The sequence below is a fragment of the Spermophilus citellus genome (genome assembly GCF_964194105.1).
Source record: "Spermophilus citellus genome assembly, chromosome: 17".
Classification (NCBI taxonomy): Eukaryota; Metazoa; Chordata; class Mammalia; order Rodentia; family Sciuridae; genus Spermophilus; species Spermophilus citellus.
This window is the reverse complement of record NC_138199.1, coordinates 74203633-74230184: the sequence shown is the minus strand read 5'-3', so window position 1 is coordinate 74230184 and position 26552 is coordinate 74203633. Positions and strand designations below refer to the sequence as shown.

Here is a 26552-nt window from a genome sequence, read left to right as displayed (position 1 = left end):
ATTAACTGGGGACAAGCTCCTCTCCGGGGCGGGAGGCGGAGGGCCAGGGCCCGGAGCCACCCAGCGCTGGCTCGGGAAATGGCCAGGATTGCTACGTGGTTGACGGACGGTGCGCGGTGCACCGTGCGTGGGTGGACAGAAACACGCCTCCAGCCGAGCCAGCCCACCCGGCCCCTTTCTGGATCCAACAGGAGCTGCAGCCACCAAGGAGCCAGGAGGGTGGCCCAAGGGCCGGCCCTCACTCTCTTTCCTCCAAGGGAAGCACGTCATGGGGGAGGGAAGGCACGAGCCTGTCCCTGCCAGGGCGTCCCCTGCCCCGGTGCACACAGTGGTCACGGCCTCTAGGCCCTCGGGTCCCTCCCAGCTGGTGGCCGTAGCTGGGCCAGCTCTCAGACTCGACTCAGAACCCCACTCTGCCGGCTCCTTCCCGTGATTTCTGGCTGGACGAGGCCCCCTCCTGCTGCCCCCAACGCCCCAGCCAGTGGGGCTCAGTGAGGCCCGGAGCCCGCCTGGACAGCAGAGCCAGCTCCCCATTCCAGATCCAAGTTCAAAGATGCCACATCCCATCCTGTCACGTCCAATCCTTCACGCAGTGTGCCCTGAGGCCCGCTGTGGTACACGGCTCTCAACAAACACAGTTTACTCATTAATTATCATTAATTTTCCTGAGCAGTGTGGGGGGAGGCAGGCCCCCCCAGCCAGCAGCTCTCATGCCACCGCGGAGCCCTTGGGGACGTGGATCCTGAGATGCTGGGCCGTGGGCTTCTATCACGCCCGGCCTGGCCTGGCTGCCTGAGGTGGGAGGGCCAGCACTGTGCTGGGTGGAGCCCCCTCCCCAGGGCACACCCCCCTGAGGAGTCCCCTTCACTTGGTGGTGGAGACTTTGTCTTCAAACACAGCGGGGAAGAGGAGAGAGTCACTGGGCACCGGCGGAGACTTTGCAGGGGTATTCTGCCAGACCTGCTTCCTGGAAACCCATAATTGTCCTTTTTGTTTCATTGTGGGTTCTCCTTTTCTTCTTTTTTATTTGATCAAACCCAGGGCCTTGTGCACAGAAGGCAAGCACTCGACCCCTGAGCGACGCCCAGCCACCATTTCATTTTTGACGTTTCTATAATACTCCATTGACTGGGCTCCGGGGGCCTCCATTTCTCCATCCCTGACTTCTGTGCTTTTGGACCTTTCCCAACACCCTCACTCGACTGTGAGGACCAGCCCGTTGCCCCTCCCCACATCCCTGCTTTCCCAGGATGCATTTCCAAAGGTGGACTCGCCTGCCTGTCTCCAAGGCTCTGGTTCACATGGGTCAGCTCCCTTCAGGACCAGGACTGACAGGCGCCCTGTGTCCCCTGGATGGCCGTGGAAGGGGCCGTGCGGGTCTTTACTCACAGCATCTGAACAGAGCAGAATGCGAACAGGACTAAGAAGACCTGCCGATTCCCAGGTGTCCCTTCGCCCACTGTGACCCGTCTGCAGATACTGGGTTATGAGATTCCTAAACACCTACCAACTGGCCCTGTAAGTCCCCGGGAACCAGCCCCAGCACCCCAGAATGTGGGATGGGGTTTAATATGTCCCTAAAAGGAGACTCGATGGGTCATTTTCTGTCAGTTTCATTGGACCCTGGGGTGTGTGGCTATTTGGCCAAACATGATCCTGGGTGTTTCTGGCTCAAATCAACATTTGAATCCGCAGACGGCCTTCCCTGTGGGTGAGCCTGACCTAATCAGTCAATGCCTGACAGCACAGAGAGGTCACCTTCCCTGTGAGTCGAGGGGAGCCCTCCTGCCTGACCACCCGGGGCTGGGACATGGGTCTCTTCCCGCCTGCAGACTAGAATTGAAACGCAGGCTCTTCTTATGTCTGGAAGCCGCTGGTTTGGCTGCAACTTTGCTATTGGTTCTCCTGGTCTTCGGAGTTAGACTGAGGCTGTATCCGGGGCCCTCCTGGACCCCCGGCCCTCCCCTGCAGATGGTGGGACTTTAGCCTCGAGAGGAGTCTCTCCGCGTTCATGTGTCCATCCTGTTGGTTGTTGCCCTGGGGAGCCCCGACTAACACAGAGCTGGTTCCCCCACCAGAGACATCCATGTCCGAGTTCCCCAAATCTGTGCATGTGCTGTGTGTCCACTCGGCTGGCCGTGCTGCCCCATCGGTGGTCAGTCTCTATTCTGGGTGTGTCGCGAGGGTGCTGGGGAGAGGCTGAGCAAAGCAGATTGCCCTGCAGGATGCGGAGCCCAAAGACACAAAGGACCGTCTTCTGAGCAAGAGAAAATCCTGCCAGCAGATGGCCCTCAGACTGGACGGGCCAGTCTGTGGAGTCGGATTTGCTGCCTCCAGAGCCACACAAGCGAGCTCTCTCTGTATAAATGGTGGTGCTGCTCCGAGGTGTCACACAGACCCACACGTACTTACATAAATACCTACGCACGCCTGACTTCCTGGGGACCCTGATTAAGGCACATGGGGGGAGAACTGCGTCTACTAATCAGCTGATCCTAAAATAGTGAGCTTATCCTGGATGATCCACGTGGCCCAGGGTGACCACAGGGTCCTTGAAGGAGAAAGAGGGAGACAGCAGTGGTTGAGCACAGGGAGCCCCTGACCAGCCTGCCGGCTGTGAAGATGGAGGAAGAGACAGAGGGACAAGGAGCACGCTGGCCTCCAGAAAGCGGGAGGGCTGGGAGGTGCATGGTGTCCTGGCTTCTCCTGAAAGGACACAGCCACGCTGCTGTCCCCGTGAGATCCACGTGGGACTCCTGGCCTCCAGAGCTGGAAGACAATAAAGTCGTGCTGTTTAATCTGCTCAGCTGTGGTGGCTCCCGCCAGTGTTGATGGGACCCTGGTGCGTCGTCCTCGTTACACTAGACGACAAAACAGGGTCTCAGGAAAGCCCACTGTGCAGGGTCACAGCTGGCGAAGAGTGTCAGACACGGGGGACCCCCGGGCTGTCCCACTCCCCGGCCTGGGGTCTTTGCTCTGTCCCTGGAGAGAAGCCGCTCTCTGGTGTCAGCGTCCCTGGGAGGGCAGCTACGCGGCTATTCCAGGCCAGGCGAGCGGAAACCTGCACTGACGAAACTCCCGAAAATAAGACGAGCCTCGGCCAACGACAGCCACAGCTCCCGCAGAGCCAAGCTGGCAGGAGGGAAGGGAAGGGAAGGCCCAGAGCCCCAAGAGGAGGGAGCCTGAGGATGAGCAGCTGACAGTGACCCGCGAGGGGACAGGCCACGCCAGACCTGGGCTCCAGGGCTCAGACTCTGACCCCTCCGGGGAGACAGGAAGCCTGTGTGGGGGGCAGAGCTGCAGCCAGCTGAAGCCAGGCCCCTGCAGGACGTGGCCTCCGTGAAAGGACAGAACAGGACACCCAGTGCCCAGCACAGACGGGGGGGCTGCCTCTGAGTCAGAGGCTGGACACCGGCCGCCACTGGTCAGGCAGTGTGGTCGTGGGGGCTTCCAGAGACAGAGCCGTTGGGGGCACAGAGAGCGAGCGGCTGGACATAGAACAGAGGTGGCTGTTAGGGGACCCGCTCCTGTCATCACGGGCTCACAAGTCCCACGGGACGTCTGCAGGCTGGAGACCCTGGGCTGCCGGCCGCGAGGCTCAATCCAAGCCAAAGGCCTCCGAACCAGGCGAGCCAACGGCGGGACTCAGGCCAGGCCCCGGGCCTGAGGACCTGAGGGCCGCTGGGGGCCTGGAGTCCGGAGCCGAGAGCCCGGGGTTCTGAGGTCCAAGGGCAGGAGAGGGGGAGCCGTCCCGGCCACCAGGCCACCCTGCAGGTTGGGTGGCGCCCACACCAAGGTGGACCTTCCCCACGCAGCCCACTGACCCAGGCTGCCCACTGACCCGCGCCCTGTCTCCTCCGCAAACGCCACGGTCCCAGGCAAACGCAGGGAAAGGCTCCGGCTGCTGCCTGGCGACCCATCACCGGCCAAGCAGGTCCTGCAACAGCCATCACCAGAGCCTCCCAGGACCGGAGAGCCGAGCGTCCTGAGTCAGGAGGGCCGTGGGTCTCAGGCCTGGACTCTGGCCCCAGGACAGTCACAGAGGCCCCCAGGCCCACGCCTGGCCCCCAGTTTGCTGAAGGAATGATGAGGGACAAGGGGACAGGCGGGAAGGGGAGGGCACCTGAGCAGCTGGGGCGTCCACAGCCTCCAGCCACCCTCCACCTACCTTCTAGGACCCCAGGGCGGGACCGGTGACGGGGGGGGGGGGGGGGGGGGTGTTCTGAGGGAGCAAGGCGTCCAGGGCAGGGGGTCAGCACGCAGGGCGTCCGTGTGGTCCCAGGAGCCTCGTCCGGCCTGGACCCCGACCTGAACCCCTCCCGGCACAGCAGAGCCACATCCCACCACGCCCCACCTGCCCTCCCCAAGGGCCTGGGAGGAAGGGGTGGCTGGGGCCCCCTGCCGCTGATGGCCAAGCGGGAGGAGAGTGCTCCACACCTGATGTCAGGGCAGCCAGCCGCCCCGTCCCCAGGGCTGCAGGTCTCCTGGGCCCAGTATTCAAATCCCTGCAGAAGCCGGGCCTGGACTATTTTTAGCCGTCGCGGAGGAAGCCATCTGAGGCTGCCTGGGAGGGGCGGGCTTTATCTGGCTTGGGGACCGGTGGGATCACAGGCAGCCGGGTCTCTGGGCCAGCTTTCTTTTCCCACGCGGCTTTTATTGAGTAGCCACCTTGCTTCTTTGAGGAAAGATAAACCCGGCTGCTTACTGGGGCCAATGTCCAGGCCGGAGGCCGCTGGACTCCTGTCCAGGATGCTCAGCCCCAGCCCAGGATGCTCAGCCCCAGCCCGGCCTTCAGGGCTGGCCGTTCCTCCCTCCTCCACTGCCCATGGCTGTGGTAACAGATGACCACAGGCCCTGGCTTCCAATAAGAGAGGGCTCTCATAGTCTCGGAGGCCAGAAGCCAGCGGCCAGGGCCGGTGGGCCACGTTCCCCTGATGGCTCTGGCTGCTGGTGGCCGCTGTTGGTCCTGGGTGTCCTGGTTTGCTGCTGTATCCCGCCCACCTGGGCCTCGGTGTCACACGGAGCTCTTCCTGCCTGTCTCTGTGTCTCTGTCCTCCTTAGGACCCGGTCGTGGGGTTGAGGCCCATATTCTACTCCAGTACGACTTCAGTGAAACTGGTGACTCCTGCAAACACCCTGCTTCAGATACAGTGGCCCTCGCAGGCACAGGGGTCAGGGCCTCCCTGCATTGGGGGACACCATCCCACGCGCAGGGCCAGCCGCCTCACTGGACGGGGGAGGGGACGTCGCAGGCCGGTGCCAGGCCAGCACCAGCCTGAGGTCTTCCTCCTCTTCCAGGGGCAGCTGGGCCTGGAGGCACGGCCAGCTTCGTCTCTGCAGGAAGGACTGGCAAGCTCCAGCTTCTCCGGCCGAACTGGCAGCTGGTCCTTCCTCTGGGCTCGAGTTCTTCTGGTGTCCAAGTTCTTGTTCTCCCACTACTGTCTGTCCTTGCGGCTCGACCACCCCGCTTCACCCCGTCACAGCTTAAGACGACGAAAGGAGCCTGCTACAGGGGCGGCGGCACACACCCTGGTCCCCGTTATCTGGGAGCCTGAGGCCAGCCTGAGCCCCTTGGTGACAACCTGTCTTTAAGAAAAGGCTGGGGATGTAGCTCGGCGACAGAGCCCAGCATGTGTGAGGCCCTGGGCCCCCCGCCCCCAAAAAAGTGGGCCATACTCTGGTTTCTCCTGAGGTTGTGTGATTATTTTGCCTTTAACTAAAAGCAAGTCAAACACCTGGACACCCCATCGAAGGAGATACACAGACAGGAATCCACGCTGCTCACCCCACTGTCAGGGAAACACAAACCACAAGGAGACGCCACCTTACAGCCACCAGAGTGGCCCAGATCACCACGTGACATGTGTGCAGCGGCAGGGACTCTCCTCCAGGCTGGTGAAGACGCACACAAGGCAGTCGCTTCAGAAGACAGCTTGGCACCGGAAGTTTCTTGCAAAACTAAACCTACGTTAACTGTGCGATCCAGAAATCCTGCTCCTTCATATTTATCCAAATTTCTGTCCACACGAAAATCTGCACAGGCTGTTTATAGCAGCTTTATTCATTGCCTCTGCCAAAGACAGGAGGCAACCCAGGTGCCTCTCGGTAGGTGGATGGATGAACTCACTGTGGCCCATACAGACTGTGGAATATTACTCACCACTAAAAAGAACTGAGCTATCAAACATGAAAAGACACAGAGGATCCTCAAATGCAAAGTCGCCAGACTGAAGAGGCCACCTGTGTGTGGCTCCAGCTTGGTGAGATTCTGGAAAAGGCAGAACTGGAGGGGAGGTGGGGGTGGATGGGCAGGGCTCAGGGTCTTGGGGCAGGGAAGCTGCTCTATGGTGCTCTAATGGTGACCACAGTCATTAAGCTCTCGTCCACACCCCTGGGATGCGCCACACCAGACTGACCCTGATGGAGACCTCGGGTGTCATGAGGTGGCAGTGGAGGTTCCTGGACTGTGATGAACGTGCCACTCTGGTGAGCGTTGACGGAGGGGAGGCTGTGGCGTGTGGGGAAGGGTGTATGGGAATTCGGTCCATCCACCCACTTCTGCTGTGAACTTCACATGGCTCCAAAGAACAAAGCCCATTTGTTTTTGTTTTTGTTTTTTTGGGGGGGGGACCAGGGATTGAACTCAGGGGCACTCGGCCCCTGAGCCCCATCCCCAGCCCTATTTTGTATTTTATTAGAGACAGGGTCTCACTGAATTGCTTAGCACCTCACTATGTTGCTGAGGCTGACTTTGAACTCGTGATCCTCCTACCTCAGCCTCCTGAGCTGCTGGGATTACAGGCGTGCGCCACCGTGCCCCGCCAAAGTCCATTTTAAAAACCAGGCTGGGTTCCCAAGAGACCTGGGCTAGATTTCAGAGCTCCACCCCACTCCTGCTGGACAGGACCCTGGCCAGTATTGGCTCAGCTTTTCTGTCCACAGGCTCCGCTGGGCAGAGCACAGCAGCGGGAGAGACAGATGGGGACGGAGGCCAGCTGTCCCCTGCCTGTGTGCTCCAGGTGAGGCCCCCGCCCCTCAGGCCTCCATCTGCACAACGAGGGGACAGGAGGATTTTGAAGCCCCGGGCAGCTGGCTTTGATCTCTGTGGGCAGAACTGGCCGTGTCAGATCTCCACCTGCATCACATCCTAAATAGAAAAGAATGGCCACAGTCACTGTGGCCTGGGAACTTAATTAAAATAGGCAATGACCAGTAACCCACTCGCTCCTGTTGGAAAACGGCTCCTGGCACCCGCTGGGCGGACGGTGTTCCCCAAGCGCCACCCCCGGCCCAACAGCAGCAGCAGCAGCAGACCTAGGAGTTTGTCAAAGATTCAAGGCCCCTCCCCGGCCCCCAGACCTGCTGAACCGGAGCGGGAGGCCCACAACAGGGTTCTAAGCCCAGAGCCAGGCGGCCCAGGCAGGCCCCGTCTGGAGAACTGCCGGCCTAGAGCCGCTCTGTTTAGCTGGGTGCTATTGACACTGTGGGCTGGTCAGCCTTTGCGGCTAGCCATCCTGGGCACTGTAGGCTGCTGACCAGCGTTCTGGACGCCACCCATTAGCTGCCAGTAGCACGCCATCCCCAAGTCATGACAATCAGAAGTGTCTCTAGGCAGTACTGCCCTCCAGGGCACAAAGTGGACCCCCACTGAGACTCCCTGGCCGGAAAGAGGCCCCGACATGGGCGTCTCAACAGAGGACCTCATGAAGCCCAGAGCCGGGCTGTGCCCTGGTGCCGTGTGGCACCGCTCCTGTGGCTCATGTGCTGCTCACAGCGACTGTGAAATGGTCCCCATTTCCTCCCTGCTTACAAGCTGTGTGACCTTGGGCAAGGTACTTAAACTCTCTGTGCCTCTGTTTTCTCGACGGTAAAATGGGGAAATGACCCCACAGGACAGTCAAGCACAAAAGTGACCACTCCTACGTCAAACTCCCGGTCCGGTGCCCTGAGTGACGAGAGCCTCCACAAACCACAGGTCCTCTGGGATCGCCTGACTTTTTTCAGTGCCCGGCCTGCTGGAGCCCGCGAGGCCGGCTCGAGGTGGGCATGACAGGGCACTACTCTGCCTGTCAAGCAGGTGCAGTGACGAGGAGGGTCCCTGTGGTCACCGCAGGGAGGGGTACACCGGTCCCTGGTGCCAGCTTTGTAACCCAGGGTCCCGTGTGCTCCAAGGGACATAAGGCAGAGCCCGGGGTCCCGAGCCCCACCCCCACCATGAGCAAGCCGTGGGGGTCCCCGTAAAGGACAAGGAGTGGCACAATTCCTCTTTTGCATCTCACATCCCAATAAAATATTTATTATTTCAAGAAATAAATCTTTAAAAAAAGAGAGAGAGAGAGAGAAAAGAGTGTCTCTATTGCTTTCCCCCCACAGGTCAGGTCCTGGGGACAGCGAGTTCTTCCCGCCGTGGTTTCTGTGGCCCCGGGGCCAGCCTGGCCAGGAGGGGCTCCCAGGACCGGTCACCTCCAGCCCTCCTCCAACTCTCAGGCCCCGGGGCTGCCTCCCTGGGCGGGCGGCCAGGTGGACAAGACCTCTCCCGGGCAAGGGGGTGGCAGTGATTCTGAAAGCCTGACCGTGGACTCAGACGGGGCTCTGGCTATGGGCGGAGGGACGGGCACCCTGGGGTGGGGCAGGCATGCCACACCGATGGGCACGTGGCTCCATCTTGGTTTGAGGCTAGACGAAGCTGAAGGGAGACACGGATGCAGCACGGACGGGGGGGGGGGGGGGGGGGGGGAGGCCGCCGGGAGCTGGGGGCTGGGGGTGCCCGGGGTGGTGGGCAACCCACCCCAAGCCCTGCCTGCAAAAGACGCTGAGGGTGCGGGAGCCAGCGTCTGGGGGCCTGGAGGACACTCCCGGGACACCCGGAGGGGCCCCTGCAGGCCGAGTGGAAGCCTGCCCCTGGCTGGGCGGGACGGAGGCTGTGGGGCAGATCCGCCCATCTGGGGCTGCAGGTCATGCCACTGGGTTCAGCCCACCGGGAGGTCTGGGACAAGCAGGACGGGGACAAGCTGGCCAGGGTCTAGGTGATCCTGCACCCAAGTGGAGAGGGAGGGGACTCAGGAAATGGAGAGGGAACAGGGTGGGTGAGGCCGAGCCGAGGAGGGCCCCCAGCCTACCTCCCACAACCCTCCCCTCGGTCCACCCCCAAACAACCCCAGAGGGACCTGGCTGGCCCTGCCTGCTCGGTGGCCCTCACAGGAAGAGGGTACACCTTGTAGGTCTCTCCCAGCACAGGCCGGGGCCAGGCTGCTGTCCACTCCTGGGCTCCCCCAGTGGACCCTGCTGCCCATGTCATAAATCAGGAGGCCCCACCCAGGGCCCAGGAATGGCCAGGCTCTTCCCCCTGGTCCAGACCTTACCTTGCACAAAGCCAGGGGCCTCGGACCACCTGCTCCCGGGCCTCTGGGTCCCTCCCACCAGCCCAATATCTACTTGGCCGTGAGTCCCAGGTGAGAGCGAGGACCCCCAGGTGAGTGCCCGGGGCTTGTCCTCCCCTGGACTGTGCTTGGCTCTCCCCGGCCACTTCCAGGCTGGGAAGGAAGCTCCAGCCGGGGAGCCACAGGCAGGCGAGTGGCTGGAGCTGGGGTCTGCTGGTGCTTTCTCTGTCGGGAGGCGCAGGGCAGGGCCTCGGCCACCTCACAGGCAGCCCCGGCACAGGGCCACCTGGCCCTTGCGGAAGTCGCGGCAGGGGCAGAGCCGCTGGTACTTGGTGCTGGAGCCGGCGCAGCTGAAGAGCAGCGGCTCCTTCTGCAGGTAGCACTCCTGGCCGGGCTGGGCGAGGGCGGGGTACAGGTGGTGCATCTCCCACTCCGTGCTGTCACAGGGCACCTGCAGCCTGCGCGGGCGCCACAGCACGGTCACCACGGGGACACTGCCCACCCTCTCCGCACCCCTGCCCCAGACTCGGGAAGAGGCAGCTTCAGCTCCTTAACGGCCTCTGGGAGCCTGGGGGACAGGGGCTGGGGTCCCAGCTGGAGGGACGCCATGGCCGCCCTGTGGAGAAGGTGCCCACCTCGTTGGGACGGGCCCCGGGGGCAGGGGGACACAGGGAGGCCTGGGAGGGAGTGTCCTGGTGGCGGCTGGGTCCACCAAGAGCAGAGCCGCAGATGCGGAAGCCCCTGGGCAGGCCCCCCGGGCGGGCGGGCAGCAGGCACTCACTGGAGGAAGGCCTCCTGGCTGTTCAAGAAGGGGAAGAAGGACGGCTCACAGACCAGCCCGTGGTCCAGGCAGGCGTCCGTGCAGGCCCTCCCGGGGGCGGCCAGCCAGGCCCGCAGCGAGTGGGGTGGGGGCCAGGCCCCGGGGACCTCGCTGGCGTTGTGGGCCCACTCCAGGTGGGTGGCGTTGGGGGCCAGGACAAAGGGGCTGTGCGAGGCGCGGGTCCCCGGCGGGGCAGGGCTGGGCGCTGCACAGAAGTCCTGCAGGAGGAGAGCCGCGTCAGGGAGGCGGAGTGGGCCGCAGATGGCCTGGCCACCCAGGACCCAGCCCTGCAGCTTCAGCAAGAGCCACGCTGGGCACTCCCTGGGTGCCCCGCCCGCCCGCACACGCCCAGGTCACCTGCTCCTCCAGTAGCCCCACCCCACACCCAGGAGCCCCCAGGGACTCTGCAGGAAGGCAAGGAGGTCGCGGTCAGGAACCTGCGTAGCTCCCACCTGCAGCGTCCATGTGTCCCACACAGCCCCCCTGCCCCGCCCTGATGGCCTTGGGACTGGGCAGGGAGCAGAGGGCCACCTACCTGGTGCTGGATGTAGGCCTGGATCCGCTCCAGCATGCCCTCACAGGTGTACTCATAGGGCAGGTAGGGCTCCACCTGTGGAGGGCGCACAGGGAGAGGCCTGTGGCTGGGCCCGGGTCTGGCACTGGGGGATCTGCTCTGCTCCACGGCCCAGGGAGCAACCATCCCGTCCACCTGGGCCCCTCCACTGCGGTCCCTGCTCCCTACACCCTCCAGGGGACCCTTCCTGTCTCCTGGCCACGTCCTTCCCCGCCCCTTCCCCCACCTGCCCACAGCCCCGCCCTCCACCCCTCCTGGGCTCTGTGCCCCCTCCCCAGCCTGGCCCTCTTAGATGCCACCCCCTCAGAGCACCCTGAGCCCACGTCCTCCTGGTACAGGGCCGTGTTCCCGGAGGTTCTCAGCACCCCAGACTCCTCCCCCCGCCAAGACCAGCCCCTGTGCCCCTGTGTCCCTGTGTCCTGCCCACGCCCCGTCTCTCTCAGGAGCCCAGGGCCCCTCCAGGGCGGGGACTAGGCTTGTTCCCCAGAGTCCCTGGTGCCTGGTACCATGCCTGGCACACAGTGGGACTCAGGTTGTGGGATCAAAAAGCTCCACCTGTATCCACCCCAGACTGGAACCTTCACCCAGGGCGCTCCCAGTGGGAGGGAACAGGTGACACCTATCAACCGCCCTGCCCAGGCCACATGTGGCTGCGAAGGAGGCGCTACACAAGAGGCCATGTGCTACCTAATGGTCTCAGGGTCCAGGGCAGCCTGCGCCGGGGCTCGCGGGCAGAGTGGCTGGAGCACAGGAGGCGAAGGAAACCAAGAGGCAGGTGGCACCTCCCCAACCCCCTCCTGTGCTTCACCGCAGGGTGAACAGAGAGCCGCCTGGGAGGGCCCGCGGGTGGAGAGGGCAGGGCGGCAGGACGTGGGGCTGACCAGCCTGACTCAAGAGGAGGTGGCTGCAGCCTTTGGCCTCCCCCAGCCCCGCACGATGGTACCTGGCCTGCCCCGCCCCGTCCCCAGTGACTCTCCCTGCTGCCACTCCAGGGACGAGACCCTTGGCCCCGGGGATGCCCCTCCCTCCTCACCGGGGACAGCAGGATGTCCAGTGGAGCTACGTGGGGCCCTGCTTCCCTCTGACCAAAGGGACACTCCCAACACTCAGGGCCCCAGGGAAATAGGCCCCACTGCTCCCCTTGAAGCTGGTCCCGGCCACCTTCTGACTCCAGGGACAAGAGGTCACCGGCCTGACCTTGTCCCAGTTCTGATTCACCAGGCTCTGTATCTACTCTCAACCCAGGGCTGCTCAGAGTCCCAGAGAGCACCAATGTCCCCCTCCAGCCACCCTGCACATCCCAGCCACCACCTCTGTCCCAGGTGCTGGGCGGGCCTGTCCCACCCTGCTCTCCTCCCCACCCCCCACAAGTGGCCACGAGGACCTGAGGCCCAGGGCAGAGTCCAGCCTCTGAGCGCTGCCCCTGCAGGCTGCCGGGCCCCTTGCAGGGACAAGTCCTCAAACCCAGGATGTAAAGAAAAGGCCCAGAGAAGAGCTTCTCCTCTCCAAGTGAGCTCCAGCTCTGGGTGACAGCAGATCCCGGAGTTAGCCCCGTGTCTGAAGCACTTGTCACGAGGGGATTCAAAGGCACTGCGTGCAGGGTGCGCTCCCGTCCTGCCTGCCATGAATCCCCGTCGGGCAGCAGCCTGCCTCCAAATCACCCCTGCTAGGTCTAGTGACAGGCGTGCAGGGCGTCAGTCTCCACAGGGTGACAGGTGCTGGGAGAGGCCGGGGCGGGCGATGGCCTCATCTGGGCTCTGGATGGAGATGCAGCTGCCACGGCCCAGGGCAGGGAAGGGCAGCCGGCCCGCCCTGGCCACGCGGGGTTGGGGGACGGGGGGCCTGGTGTCTGCAGGAGGAGCAGCTGGCTCCCCGAGGTGGCCCTTCGCCCCCCGCCAGCTGTTCCTCAGTGGACTTCCTGAAGCAGATTTGGCACCCCCAGGTGCGTGTTTAAAATGCCAGTTCTGAGGCCACCCCCGGTCCCGGAGTCAGGGGCTGGGTGGGCCGGGGACTGCAGGAAGCCTCCCTCCCCAGGTGATTCTTGGGAGTGTTGGAGCCCCCAGGGGTGAACTGCCAGGAAGGGGGGGGGGCTCGGGAGGAGGTTTCAGGCAGGTGGGCCTGGCCTGGGGTCCCCGTGAGGCCTGGGTCCCGGTGAGGCCTGGGGTCCCCGTGAGGCCTGGGTCCCCGTGAGGCCTGGACTGGCCAGATGTCAACACCTTGGCTCCTGGGTCCCTGGTCATGGCTCCCCTCCCTCCCTTCCCGGGGCCGGGGGTTAACCTAGGGCCTCCTGAAGGCAAGCGCTTGACCACTGAGCTCAGTCTGTGACCTTGAGGGACTTCCAGGGGAGAGGGAGGCGGTCTAAGCTGATTCCCAGGAGGGGACAGGGTCTCGCCGCTGCGACGGAGGGTCGGAGTGAGCTCCTTGGCGGGACCCCAGTCTTGTCTGTTTCAGCTAAAGACGTGTGCGCCAGGACCTGGCAAGCCCTGCTCGGCACTCACTCTAGAAACACTCATCTCCAGACAAGGATGGACGGACCTGGGTGCCCCATCAGGAGTGAAAACTGATCTTGTCCACCAGGTCCCCGGAAGAGCTATGTGCACATTGTCACTCGAGATGGGCTGCTTAAAGGATACAGACCCACACCTAAAGCAGGGTTTGAAGGAGCTCCACGCTTTCATCCTGAAGAATTTACTTAGCACCCAATTTGTGTTAGGAGTGCTCACAGGGCCTGGCCCTTCATTGTGCTCAATAAGTGACCCTGAAACAGTGGCTACCCTGTAAGGTTGTGCAGGTCGTTCACTGCACAAAGGTATGCTCTCTAAAACCTACGCACTGGGTTGGTGAGTGAGGGCCTCTGCTCACTCTCCAGTCCATATGGCTGGACTCAGAGGTAGGTTTGGGAGGGAGGTGGACTCCTTGGCAGAGTCTGAGCTTGGCCAGAGGGGCACGTCTCTCTGGTTATATAATGAGGGCCCCAAGTGTGAGCAGCGGCAGTCCGGCTGGGTCCGAGCCTCACCTGGGTTTTCATGATGGCCTGGATGGCTGCTTCGAACTCCTCGGAGTTGTTGTAGTCCACGGTCCACACGTAGGGCTTGCCGATGAAGTTCTCCGCGTAGGGGTGCTGGGAGAACACCTGGCGGGCAGACAGGCGGCCCTCTGTGTCCTGCCCCTTTGTCCCGTCGCCCCCCCCTCCCTGGAGCCCCCCACCACCCACTCACCTCCCTGGAGGTGGGCTTGCCCCGGAAGAACTCGTGGTTGAGGGAGCTGTGGGGCGGGCGGAAGCGGGACTGCAGGAAGACGCAGCCGTTGGCGATGGCCTCCAGCGGGGCCGGGCCCTCGTAGGGGAAGCCGAAGCCTATGAAGAGCTGAGCAGCCGGGCACAGGTCAGGGAGGGCGGGAGCCCGGAGCCAGGCAGGGAGGGGGCCGGGGCAGCCCTCCCCCTGGACAGGCCTGGTCTCCCCACGGTGAGGCTGGGGGGTGCTATGGTCTGTGACCCGGGATGGGAAGGACAGCAAGGATCCCCAGCCCAATAGGCTGCAGCCGACTTCCAAGGACCCCCACTCACTACTCCTAAACCCTGATCCTGTACCTAACGTGCACAGGGCTGGCTCCCGCAAGGGGCTTGATCAGTGGTACTGATCGGGGCTGCTGTGTGAGGTGGTTCAGGTCGTTCACTGCACAGAGAGATCCTTCCCTGTGGACTCACAGAAGCAGCCATCCAGCATGAACGGCCCCAAGGAACTGCAGCCAGGGCCTCTCCCAGCCTGCCCCCCACCCACTCAGAGGCTCCAAAACACCTGCCTGGCTCCTGTCACCCACAGCCAGGCTGTGGCCCTGCCCAGGCCCCTTTCCCTGTAGGCTCTCCCTGCCTGCTGGGCACCCATGTGTGCCCCGGGCTCTGGCCGCTCCCCCCGAGGACTGGACGCAGGGCTCAGGGCAGCAGAGCACACTGGGGTGTCCACATGTAGAAGGGGCCCCACGTGGAGGCCGCAGCCCTGGCAGGTGTGGCGGAGGTGACCGTGGCTCTGTGGCCAGGCGGGCGAGGACCGTGGGGGGACTCACTTTGGCCTTGCGCAGCAGCTGTTGGAACTCAGGCTGCGGCAGGAGGCCGTGGTTCTTCACGAAGGCGGGGACCTCGGGGGGCCGCTGGCTCTCGTAGTACACGGTGCCGTGGATCTCCATGTACTTGTGCAGGATGCCCAGGAACTTCTCCTTCCCCTGAGGAAGAGGAGGCGGAGGCCGGCCTCACCCCAGGCTCCAAAGCAGGCCCGGGCGGAGGGAGGCGCCTGGCCACAGCTGTGCAGCCCTGGGCCAGGCCCCACTCCTCTCTGGTCCTTGGTTTTCATCAGTGACTCCGCAGCTTGGACCAGGCCAGAGGGTTCCGGCCTCCTTCCAAAGGAGGCCGACACGGACCCATTGAGAGGGATCCAGGTGGGTCCCTTGGCCTCCTCTGTACCTCAAAGGACCCCCCGAGTACCTGGGAGGAACTGGGTGCTCTCACGAGCTCAGGTCACCCCCCACACCCACCCCTCATCCCTCCACCCACCACCCATCTGTCCATCTGTCCATCCATCCACCCTCCTCTCCTCAGGAATGATCTGGAAGGGAAGGTGGACCAGAGCTGGAGTCGCCCCTGCAGGCCACCCTGTTCTAGTTGCTGCCGTCCCTGTCATTGACTGAGGTGATCTGGGACTTCTAGGGCCACCAGCCACCAACCAAGAGTAAAGCAAAGCCCCTCCGGGAGGAAACAGCGTCACCTGTGACCTCAAGTCACCTCCACGGAGTTTCATGTCCCCTTCGGAACCCGAGAGCCAGGAACAAGCCGGACTCCAAAACTCATGGGAAACGCCAAGGACCTCGAGGACAAAGGTGAGCAGCCCTGTCACCTGAACCCAGAAGGATGGCTCTGGGCTTCTCGCCCAGGTCCCTCCCCAGAGCAGCAGACACCCACCAAGGAGCAGGGGGTGATGGAAGCCCCGAGGGAGGGGAGCCTGAGAGCCACCGAGGGGCCTCGCAGGAAGGAAAGGCCAGAGAGAAAGCCATGGCCTCTCTCACACGGTGTGAAAGGGCAGATTCAGAAGGGACTGCCCCCGGGGACCTGAAGAGAAGGCGGGAGGAAACCCTGGGGCTGTGGGGGCAGGGGAAGATTCCTGGCTACAGTACAAAGGCCCAATCCACAGGCCACACCTCGGCCTCAGTATGTTAAGAACCCTTGCTCCCTGAAGGATGCTGTTAAGAGAAACATGAGCCACGCACAGACCAGGAGAGAACATTTGCAAAGCATGCGCTCAACAGAGACCTTGGATCCAGAGACGTGGAGAACCACAACAGCTCAGCAGCAAGAAAATAAGCCAGACATGCACCACCACGCGACTCGGGAGGCTGAGGCAGGAGGATCGCGAATTCAAAGGCAGCCTCAGCAAAAGCGAGGCGCTAAACAACTCAGTGAGACCCTGTCTCTAAATAAAATTAAAAATACGCAATTGTTTCTGCATCAGGGATTAAACCCAGGGGCACTTAACCCCTTTTTATTTTGAGGCATAATCTCACCAAGTTGCTGAGGCTGGTTTTGAACTTATGATCCTCTGGCCTCAGCCTCCTGGTATTACAGCATGCCCAGCAACAGGCAAAATTTTTAAAGATGCATGAGTATAAAAGATACAAGGAAGATAAATACACAATATCTTCAACATTACCAGTCATTAGGGAAATGCAAATTAAAACAAAAAAAAGTGCCATTCCACACCTGTTAGAACGGCAGATGGCTAACATAAATTTGTAAAGAAAACTGAATGCTCACACATTGTCGAGAAGACTGTGACATGGTATGATTCCTTTTCTTTAGAAGTTTAACAGATTTCTACAATATGGCCCAATCATTCTGATCCTACGTATTTACCCAAAAGAAATGAAAGTATGTATCTGTACAAATTTTTTTAAATGAACGTTCATAGCAGCTTTCTTTATAATACCACATATCAGAAATAACCTGAATGTCCATTAACAACTGAAGGAACAGACAGACTGTGGTATATCCATACAACGGAATACTACTGGGCAGTAAAAAGGATGAACGGTTGGTACACGCCAAAACATGGATGAATCTCGTGATTCCTACTGAGAAGGTCCACACAAACCTGAGTACACACTGCATTATTCCACTTACATAGAACTTTAGAAAATGCAAACTAACCCATAGTGACAAAAAGAAAGCCCCTGGTTGCCTGAAGATGGGGGAGGACAGATAGAAGGAGGAGACTTTGGAGAGAATCCCTATCCTGACTGCAGTGGTGGTTTCACAGGTAAATGTCTATGTTCAAACTCATAAAATCGTGAACCTTAAACATATTTAGTTTACTGTATGTCGATTATCCTGCAAGAAGATGGCTAAAAATATTTTTAACTAAAAAAATTCAATACCGTGATTTTAAAACGCCATCCAGGGCTGGTGTCCAGCTCAGTGGCACGACACCCACCTTGCACGCGAAAGCCCTAGGTTAAGCCCCGGCAGCACCCAGGGAATAAAGCACATGAAGGGACCAGACTGTGGCTACAGACCAAGGGCCACTGGGCAATCTAGGTCTGGAGTCCCCGGATGGCACTGGTAAGAGTCGTCCCTATCACACAGAACGGAGGCCAAATGAGAGGACCCAAGAGCTGGCACCCAGGGAGCACCCAGGGGTCCAAGGTCTGTCACCTTGTTGCTGCACACCCTGCCCAGTGCCCCAGTCCTCAGAGCCCAGAATGAGGTGGGATGGGGCTGCTGGGGAAAAGCCACTTCTCAGTGTCCCGCCCAGGCATGGCTGTGGGACAGGGATCTGTCAGACAGGTGGGAAGAAGATGACCCTGAATGTTGCACCCTCTCCTTGCTCCTTCTCACTGGCTGGAACACAGCTGTCATGGCTGGAGTGTGTGCAGCCGTGTGGACCCACGTGGAAGAATGGGGTGAAGATGAAACCTGGGGGCCCACACAGGAAGGGGGGCCCAGGACTCTCTCCAGCCCAGCGTGACCACCTGCTGATTTTGTGACCAGGAAGGAAAGCCAGATTTCAGTCTTGTCTGAATCACTGTGGTTGAGGTTTTCCTGTGACAGTGGGACCAACCCTAACCAGTGCAACTGTGGGAATGACTAAGTAAGATGGTGCAGCTGCGATCTGTGTCTCCACCGTCGGCAAGTTTGCTATGAACCCCAGACCTCAGGTTTATCCCAACAACCCTGTCCCTCCCAACCCTAGTGACCATCCTGTGGCCAGCCAAGCCAGACTCTGACCAGCAGGGACCTGCTGTCCTCATTACCGTCCTCCCTACAGGAGCCACACCCTGAGTGCTGAGCCAGGGGACATCCCCAGGGGAGCCCGCCGGGAGCCCAGGGCATGCTGCAGACGTTCCATACCTGGAGCTGCCTCGTCGCCAAGGGAAGCACAGGGAACAGAGAGAGAGCAGTTAGCGACCCACCAGCAGTGTCACCCCAGGCCACAGCTCTTCTCCCCACCCCAGCCCTGAAGAGGTGGCTCTAAAGTTCAAGCCCTCCTGCTGCAGCTCATCCCAGAGTCCCAGCCTCAAGCCCCCCCCCAGGGGCACACACTGTCCACGGAGGAGGGGGCGGAGGATTTGGTTGCAATCCCCTATGCAGTCCTCCTCTGAGTTACTGCAAACGCTGGAGGCGGGGGCAGACAGAAGTCGTCAGCCTCGGGCGTCTTTAAGTGTCAGGGACTTTTATTCCTGAACCATCACTGGGAGACATTTTCCACCAACCCGCGCCGGTGGCGGTATACAGGAGCCGGCAGCAGGGAAGGAGCAAACCCTCCAGCTGGTCAGGTGCGGCCTGCACTAGAGGGGCGGGGCCTGTGTCGGCAGGGCGTGGCCGGCACTGCTGGGGGCGTGGCTGGTGCCCGGGTGAGCGTGATTGGCACCGCAGCGGGCGGGGCCCGCCTGCGTGGGCGTGGCCAGCAATGCTGGGGGCGTGGCTGTGCCCGGGTGAGCGTGATTGGCACCGCAGCAGGCGGGGCCTGAGTAACAGATTGGCCGGCACTGCTGGGGGCGTGGCCCGTCCGTGGGGGCGGGGCCGGTACTGCGCTCACCTTCCAGATACTCGCCTCCTTGCCGTACACCACGGCCATGTTGCTGGCCTTGCTGCCTTTGATGAGCTGCTTCTCCGTCTCGTTGAGCTCCTCGGACACGAAGCCCATGAAGGAGTTGTCCGGGGTGTGAGCTGCAGCCCGACCACGCGGAAGGGAAGGGGTTACCAAACAGCTGAGGGCGCACCCCGTCGTCTCCCTGTCCCGCAGGTCCCCGTTTGGCAGAGTGGGGACGGCGTGGGAGGTGAGGGTCAGATGGGAAGAGTGTCCCCCAGTGCTCAGGCCTGTCACAGCTCAGAGCAGGAAACCCAAACCGTCCAGCCCTGCACTGTTTTCAAGTGAGGAAACTGAGGCGCAGGGCCCACGTGCCCAGACTGTGTGCTGTCCTCTGAGTCCCTCGGCCCAGAGCTAAGGGTCCATCTCTCTTTGCACACCTCGTGTGTGATACCCCCTGCATCATCCCAGGTAGGACTGTGTCCATCTCCCCCATCCCTGCCACCTGGTCCAGGCCACCCGTGACTCTTGCCTGGAACTGACAGCTGTCTACAGGGTCTGCAGCTCTCTTGGCATGGGCTTTCCTCCAGGGGTCCTGGTTAGCTTCTATCATAAGACCCACAGGCCAAAGTCCTCCCAGCAGTCTCCAGGCTGGGGACACCTCTTGGTCCCTGCCCCCACACCGGGGGCACTCCCTCTCAGGACAGTGGGTTCTCCAGTGGCCTCACAGCCCATCCCCCACTGCTCTATGCCCTGTCACAACACTCCTCCACCAAAGTACTGCATCTTGATTACTGTCGGAATACAAGCCCCATGAGGGCTGCAGCTATTCACTCACCTCTGTGTCCCCAGCACCTGGCACAGGGCCTGGCTGGGTGAAGGACAGAGTGGAGGACACATCTGCACGTTCACACCCCCAGCATCTCCTCTGCTGTGCCCTCTGCCTGGACTGCCCGCCTCTCATTTCTTGAGAAATAAAATCCTATTCTGTATCAGGACCCCATTCACCTGTTACCTCCTCCCAGAAGCCCCTTTGGGGTCCATAGCCCTCCCATAGGGCCCACCCATGGGCCCTACGTGGCTGGGTCTCTGTTAAGGCACAGTCTACACTGGGACTTCCTCGCCAGTCCCAGGACCGCACGCCCCAGGGTCAGGAGAGCCATTTGCTCCCCTTCCACAGCCACACCAGAGTGCCATGCCTTCAGCTCTGTCTGTCCTGGAGGGATGAGGGTCATACACCTGCAAGGCTCAAGGCCCTTGAATGAATGCCTGCTGAATCCAATTAAGTGCACTCTGCCCCCTCAGGTGGAGGCTGCTCTGGTCAGGGGCAACTGCATATCCTCCATCTCCCAGAATGGCCTGGATCCCAAACACCCTATTTCTCCATTTAAGATGCACATTTTCCACATTTGAGCAGTTCTCAAATTGGGACGTCAGTGCTGATCAAACGTGCAGGCTGAGTGTGGCATTTCCATCTGCCCCCTCGAGGCCACAAAAAGCCGTGATCAATAACTGTGCATCTCAGGGACAGACGATGGTCTCTTGTGGAGGTGCTCCCAAAGCCCCCAGAGTCCTGCAAACCCCACACTCTACGGGTGGGCCTCCCAGCCCACCTCTCGTCCAGAGCTGCAGGAGCACAGCTCAGGCCCCAAGGCCTGGAGTTCTCCCTGTGAGTGGCCAGAGCAAGGACAGCTCTGCTGCCCGACCCAGGGAAGGGCCCAGGGGGCAGGCAGCCTCCTCCCCCCCCCAGCCTCCAGCTGGGGCTGCCCCCAGGCCACTCTCCCTCTGGCTCCCACCCCCCTTCTCCACATCTGAAAAAACCGTAGCCCTCCTTTCTACCAATTCCACCAGAAGGGACAGGTTCCAAATGCACCAGGGAAGCAGCAAGACCAATTAAAATAATAAGGACCGTGAAGCCGAGAGCCCCTGGGGCAGGGAGGGTGGGGGGGAGGCAGCCCCTCCCACAAGGTGTGCTTCCTGCCTTGTGAATCCTAACTGGCAAGCTTCTCTCCCTTTCCTGCCCCTTCTTTCTTCAATTTAATCTGCTGACATTCTCCGAGCACCTGCGTGGGCTCCGGAGATTAACATAAATCAGTTAGTGGCCCTTGTTCCGTGGTTTGATCTATGGGGAAATCAGTTCGTGATCTATGGTGTGCCCCATACAGACTTGCCCAGAGTGAAGATGGAGAGGCAGCGCTTTCTGCCTGGAACAGGAGAGCAGGGCGTAGGGAGGGTGGCGGTCTGGAGAAGAGACTGGGACTTGGGGTTTTGCAAGATGAGTAGGAGTTTGTCAGGTCTGAAACGCACACTCTGCAGGATCTACCTGGGACAAGTCTTAATTTCTCAGGGTAGGTCACCGCAGGGGACTCTTAACCCGCCTTCTGCTTCCCTGTCCTCTCCCACCGCTCCTTTTGCCAAATGCCAGGATAACTGCTTATATAAAATCTTTTCCCCTGACATGGCTCTAGCTCAGGAGCCTAGGGTGGTTCCCAAGTGCAAGCTGAAGGCCTTTCGCTAAAAGAAACTGCTCCTCTGTTCCCTGATCCCCTGGGTCATCTCTCCAGCCTCCTATCTGCTTCTTCCTTCCATGTGGGCTCTGACTCTGTAGCTCCTCCACATCCCCAGCTTGGGTCACCCCTTCCCTCCCCCACATTCTCCCTCCTTCCAGAAGTCTGTTCCCTGGGACCCATCCTACATAAATCACAGCAAGAAGCCTCCTGCAACCCGGAGACTGGCAGGGAGGAGAAGTCTGGCTCCCGGAGAGCTGTGTGATCTCATGTAGGCCATTAGACCTCTCTGGGCCTCAGTTCCCTCTCGGGGACTCCACAGGTTTCAGGCACATCCCATCCTCTCCCCTCCTGGGAAGCAGGCAAGCCATTCCTTGTTTATTCAGAAGTCATATCTTCTGGGATCCGGCCTAGAACATGGCAGAAAAGCTTCCAAGCACCAAGGAGACGCCAGGAACTTGACCGCTAAAGAGAGACCGTACACTTCAAGCCCCCGGGACTCTGCCGTTAATTTAGGCTCAGTCCTCCCAGGGTGCTTATCTGGCTTTCTGGCCCAGAGCTTTCAAAGAGCCACAAGTTAGACGTGCAAGATGCTGCTGGAGGACAGACCGAGGACAGTCACAGTTAACGGTGACAGTAGACAGACCCTCAACCAGGGGCTCCACACACCTCGGCGTCCCCCAAGGGCAGGCCGTGCACCAGGGGACAGAACCCACCCGAGTTGCCAAGGAAAGGTTCAGTTTCAGGATGCGGCATCCAACAGGGCAGTGGGTGTGTATATTCCAGAGTCTCATTAAAAACACAGGGTGCTCAGCCCTCGCCTGCCCCATGCCTGGCCGGCTCTGCAGGTGACCCCTCTAACAGCTAGCTCTAGGGGATCTGCCTCACCCATCTCGTCCCCTCTCAGGACCGCCCCACCCGGGTAAGAGAAGCTAAGGTGTTGTTGAGATTTGCAGGGACACTGCCTACCAGCTGCTGCAGTCCCCAGCCACTGCCCTGCACCTCTCAGGAACAGCGAGTGGGGCCTTGCAGCAGATCACCCATAATGTGACTGCCCCTGGAGCACTAAGGACCCTCCAGAGCCACCTCGAAGGACCGCGGAGAGATCAACAAGGCCACAGGTGAACCAAGACTGCTTAGTTACACTGTCTCCACACCTCGCCCCCTCCCTGCCTCCACTGAAACCCAGAGCCCTTGTCCCCAAGACAGGGCTGAGATGTGGGGCCTCAGGCTGCCCGCCCAGTATGGCCACACTGATTAAAGCTCCTCCTGCAACAGGACCTTTGGGGCTTCGCTGGGACCCCAGAGTCTTGGCTAACTTGGCCCAGGACTCGGGTACGGCCCTCTGCTTAGAAAAGCTGGCCTGCTCCCCCGCCACCCATCACCATTGTCCAGTCCACCCTGCAAGCGTCCCTGGAAGGACACCAAACCCCTGGCCCTGCACTGTGTGCGCAGTGCCCTCCTGGCCTTGGGTGGGTCACCCGCAGGCTGCTCCCTCCCTGATCCCTGCCCCCAGGGAGGCTCCTCTGCCTCACACACTGACAGGGAGCTGGGAGCACGTGTCACTCCCCCACTGCGCCTGCACCCCCCCACCCCACAGTGAGGAAGAGAGCCAGCCTCCTCCGCACCCCCCCAACCTTGAGCTCCGCCCGCCCCCCCCCACTCACGGAACATGGTCATGAACTGCTTGGGGTTGAGGTTCCAGTAGCCCCAGTTGGTGCGGTAGCCGTGCAGCGTGGCGTACTCCTCGTGGTTGTACGCGGGCTCTGTTCCAAAGGTGTCGATGACCCGGATTCGGCACCTGTCCCCCAGGGATCAGGAACAAGGGTCATGCTTCTCTGTGTGTCCCAAGCCCTATAACTGGCCAGTGGCTGGGTCAGGGTAGTGCCAGGAGTGGGAGAGCTTGGCCTCCCTGTGTGACCACAGCAAGTGCCCTAACCTCTCCGCGTCACCTCCCAGTCAAGTGGGATCACAACAGCCCAATCGTCCTGGCCCCCTGTTCCCTAGTTAGTGTCCAGAAACTGTTACCACTGCTGCCCAGGAGCAGCTACTTGGAGGGGGGTCCCTCCCTGCTCTCCCCAGGGGCCCACCTATAGCATTTGCACTTTTCTGGCTGGGGTCCTGTGGGGACTGTGTTGGGGGGTCAGTGCCCCAGAGCCTGACTACCTGGGCAGGGGCTGGGTGGTAGGACTGCCTGCCCTCCTCCCCTGCTGCCCTTGGGGGGAAGGCTCCGAGCCCAGGGGGCTTTGCCTCTGTGGAATCAGCCAGCCCCGGGCTCTGAGGCCGCAGAACATCCCTCTGTCCCCGGCCTACAAGTGGGCCCTGAGGTAAGGAAGGGCCTCTGCCTCCCAGGACGCTGTCCCGCCCCAGCGACCTTCCAGTAACCCGGAGTCAGGCGCCCAGTGCTGAGGCTGGCAGATCAGGGGCGGAGGAGGGCGGGAGGGGGGCGCTGCGTGCCTAGAGAACGCGCATTAATAATAAAAGCAATAACGCTGCCTGTCACTTTTTTTTCCTTAATAAAATCATGTGGGATAGGCAGTGGGACTGGAGCAAACGTAATAAATAGCAGGGCTCTCTGTGCTAAATTAAACCCGCATCCCGCTGGCTGCAGGAAGACAGGGAGCGATGGCTCGGGCCTTGCTCCCGACCCAGGGGGTGCAGAGAGAGGGGAGTGCAGAACGTGGCCCACCGGGTGCACAGCAGAGGCCACGCCCCCATCCTGCACAGCAGAGACCACGCCCCCAGTCTCACAGCAGAGGCCACGCCCCCACCCCTGCACAGCAGAGGCCATGCCCCCAACCCTGCACAGCAGAGGCCACGCCCCCAATCCTCCACAGCAGAGGCCACGCCCCCATCCCTGCACAGCGGAGACCACGCCCCCATCCCTGCACAGCGGAGGCCACGCCCCCAGTCCTCCACAGCAGAGGCCACGCCCCCATCCCTGCACAGCGGAGGCCACGCCCCCATCCCTGCACAGCAGAGGCCACGCCCCCAGTCCTCCACAGCAGAGGCCACGCCCCCATCCTCCACAGCAGAGGCCACGCCCCCATCCCTGCACAGCGGAGGCCACGCCCCCACCCCCTGCACAGCGGAGGCCACGCCTCCACTGGGGCATCCAGTTCCTTTCCACCACTCCCTGCCCCCTCCATCCAGGTGACCCCAGCCCCAGCCCCATGCAGCCCAGGGACCACAGAGGACTCTCCACTGTCCTTGGTTTGGTCATCCTCCTCCTCAAGGGGCAGAGCTCCTGTGAGACGGGAGCAGCAGGAAAGGGAAAGGCAGAGGCAGGCAGAACAGTGCCCTGGGCAGCTGGCTGTCCGGCAGGGTGTGGGGAGCAGCTTTCTCCTTGGGTCTACGACACCGGCGTCCCCACCGCCATCACCAGGCCCTCTTACCGGTACTTCCTGAAGGAGAGTCCCATGTGCTGCTTCATCTGCTGAAGGCCGTGGTAGTCGGTGTAGATGAGGTCGAAAGGCAGGGGCATGGTGAGCGGGCAGTTCCCCCGGCCTGGCGGTACCCCTAAGTTACTGAGAGAAGAGCCTTTGAGAGTCTGAGCTTCAAGAAACTCACCTTTTCAATCAGATCTGTGCCTGGAGGGGCCTCCAGCCCACCCAGTTCCTAGAGCCCAGGGTGAAAAAGGAGAGAGGTGTAAAAAGGCAATGAGGTTAGTGCACTCTTGGACAGGAATTGATGGATGGCTGTGAACAGTTGTGCAGGTATATCACTGCACAAGGGAGTCCAGCCAGGGGCAAGGGGCACTGAGATCTAGCCCAAGCTACCTTGCCAAACTATATACCTGGCCAGGGCTACCTGCTCCTCCTGCAGGGCTGTGACTGCCCAGAGAGGAAGACTAATTCACATAGTGCCAGAAGCACTGGCTACAGTCCCTAGCATGTTTGTAGTGTGTGTTTGGAGCCAAGGGTCCCAAACCTCCTGCTTCAGTACAGTCCTGCTCTGCTGACCGGGCTGCTGGCTCTCCAGGGCAGTTCCTGGCTCTCCTGGCCTCTAGGGACCCTCTGAGGCTGGGAGCTGCCTGTGGCCTGCCAAGCCACTCAGAGGCAGTCTTCATCTGGGACAGCACTACCTCTAGTGGCTGAGCAACTGGTGCTAGAGCCTTGGGGTCACCTCTCGACAGGGCTGTGACAGAAAGACCTGGGGGAGCTGGCCACCATGGAGATCCAGGCATTGGGGCCTGCGCCCTGCAGAGACGGGGTCGGGGCAAGACAGTGGGAGGCCCCCCTGGGCCCCCACCAGCCAGAGCACCCCACCTGGCCGAAGCACCCCCACCCGGACAGAAGCTTTGCTGCTAACGTGGACAGAGGACCGAGAAAGCCTACAGCCACTCCCCGTCCCTATCTGTGAACCTCAAAGGCCTGGTCCCTCCTCCCCCCTCCCCCCCTCTCTAACCCACCAGGAGCCTGGCCAGGGCTTCCAGGCCCGAAACACCGGGGAAGGGGCTCCCCACCCAGAGACCTGGTGAGATGTCTGGTGGCCCTTCAGTTCTCCCCCCCCCGCGGGGCTCTGGCTCCTTACGCCAAAAGTTCCCCCTGAACTCCAGCTGGTCACCGTGTGTCCTTGTCCCTCCTTCCTCACTCCCCCACCCACAGAGAGCCGCAGAGGAAGGGCCACGTGATTCACCGCCGTCCCTTACAGAAGCCAGGAAGGGCGCTCTGCTCCTGAGCCTCAGGACCCGAGTCCAGGGGGAAAGGCCACTGAGGGACGCTGCCTGCACCGGGACTCCATGGCCCTTCCCATGTTCCCAGTGGATTTCAGGCAATGTGTGTCCCTGTCCCAGGGCTTCCTTTTTTCGACACCCCCCCCCATGCCCCTGACCCCAGCCCTAGACCTCAGGCCCCCTGAGGACAGAGGGGTGGAAGCAAATCCCCTAAGACTCCGTGCTGCTGTCCATGCCTCCTGCCGTCGTCCCTGTCACCTTCCTGGCTGCATTCCCCATGCTTTCAATGCCATCCGTCGACTCATTTCATCTCAGCAGCTACTCTAGAGATCAGACCCTTCCACGTTCTATTCCCCTTTGCAGAGCAGGAAACAGAGAGGTTTAGCAATTTCCCCTGGAAGGAGTGGAGGTGGGGCGGGAGCCAGGCAGTCAGATTCCAGGGTCCACACTGCCACCCGCCGAGCTCCGCCAACCACAGGCCCCCTAGATGGCAGACTGCACAATGGAGGGTCAGCGGACCCCAG

The 26552-nt window shown here is 61.3% G+C and overlaps 1 protein-coding gene across 3 annotated transcripts in view; it reads right to left on the bottom strand.

Moving 5' to 3' along the window:
* Positions 1–8361: 8361 nt before the first annotated feature.
* MGAT5B (alpha-1,6-mannosylglycoprotein 6-beta-N-acetylglucosaminyltransferase B) overlaps positions 8362–26552 on the bottom strand; it is a 57615-nt gene continuing 39424 nt past the window's right edge. For 2 of the 3 annotated variants that reach the window (XM_081270317.1, XM_081270319.1), the window contains 9 exons: positions 24749–24880; positions 23021–23154; positions 18856–18986; positions 14837–14992; positions 13993–14139; positions 13791–13907; positions 10736–10810; positions 10162–10418; positions 8362–9838 (listed from right to left, as the gene is read on the bottom strand). In XM_081270317.1, the coding sequence (XP_081126443.1) occupies positions 9640–9838; positions 10162–10418; positions 10736–10810; positions 13791–13907; positions 13993–14139; positions 14837–14992; positions 18856–18986; positions 23021–23154; positions 24749–24880 (1348 nt within the window). In that variant the 3' untranslated portion in view covers positions 8362–9639. The remainder of the gene's footprint in view (positions 9839–10161; positions 10419–10735; positions 10811–13790; positions 13908–13992; positions 14140–14836; positions 14993–18855; positions 18987–23020; positions 23155–24748; positions 24881–26552) is intronic. The other variant, XM_081270318.1, reaches the window with a different exon arrangement.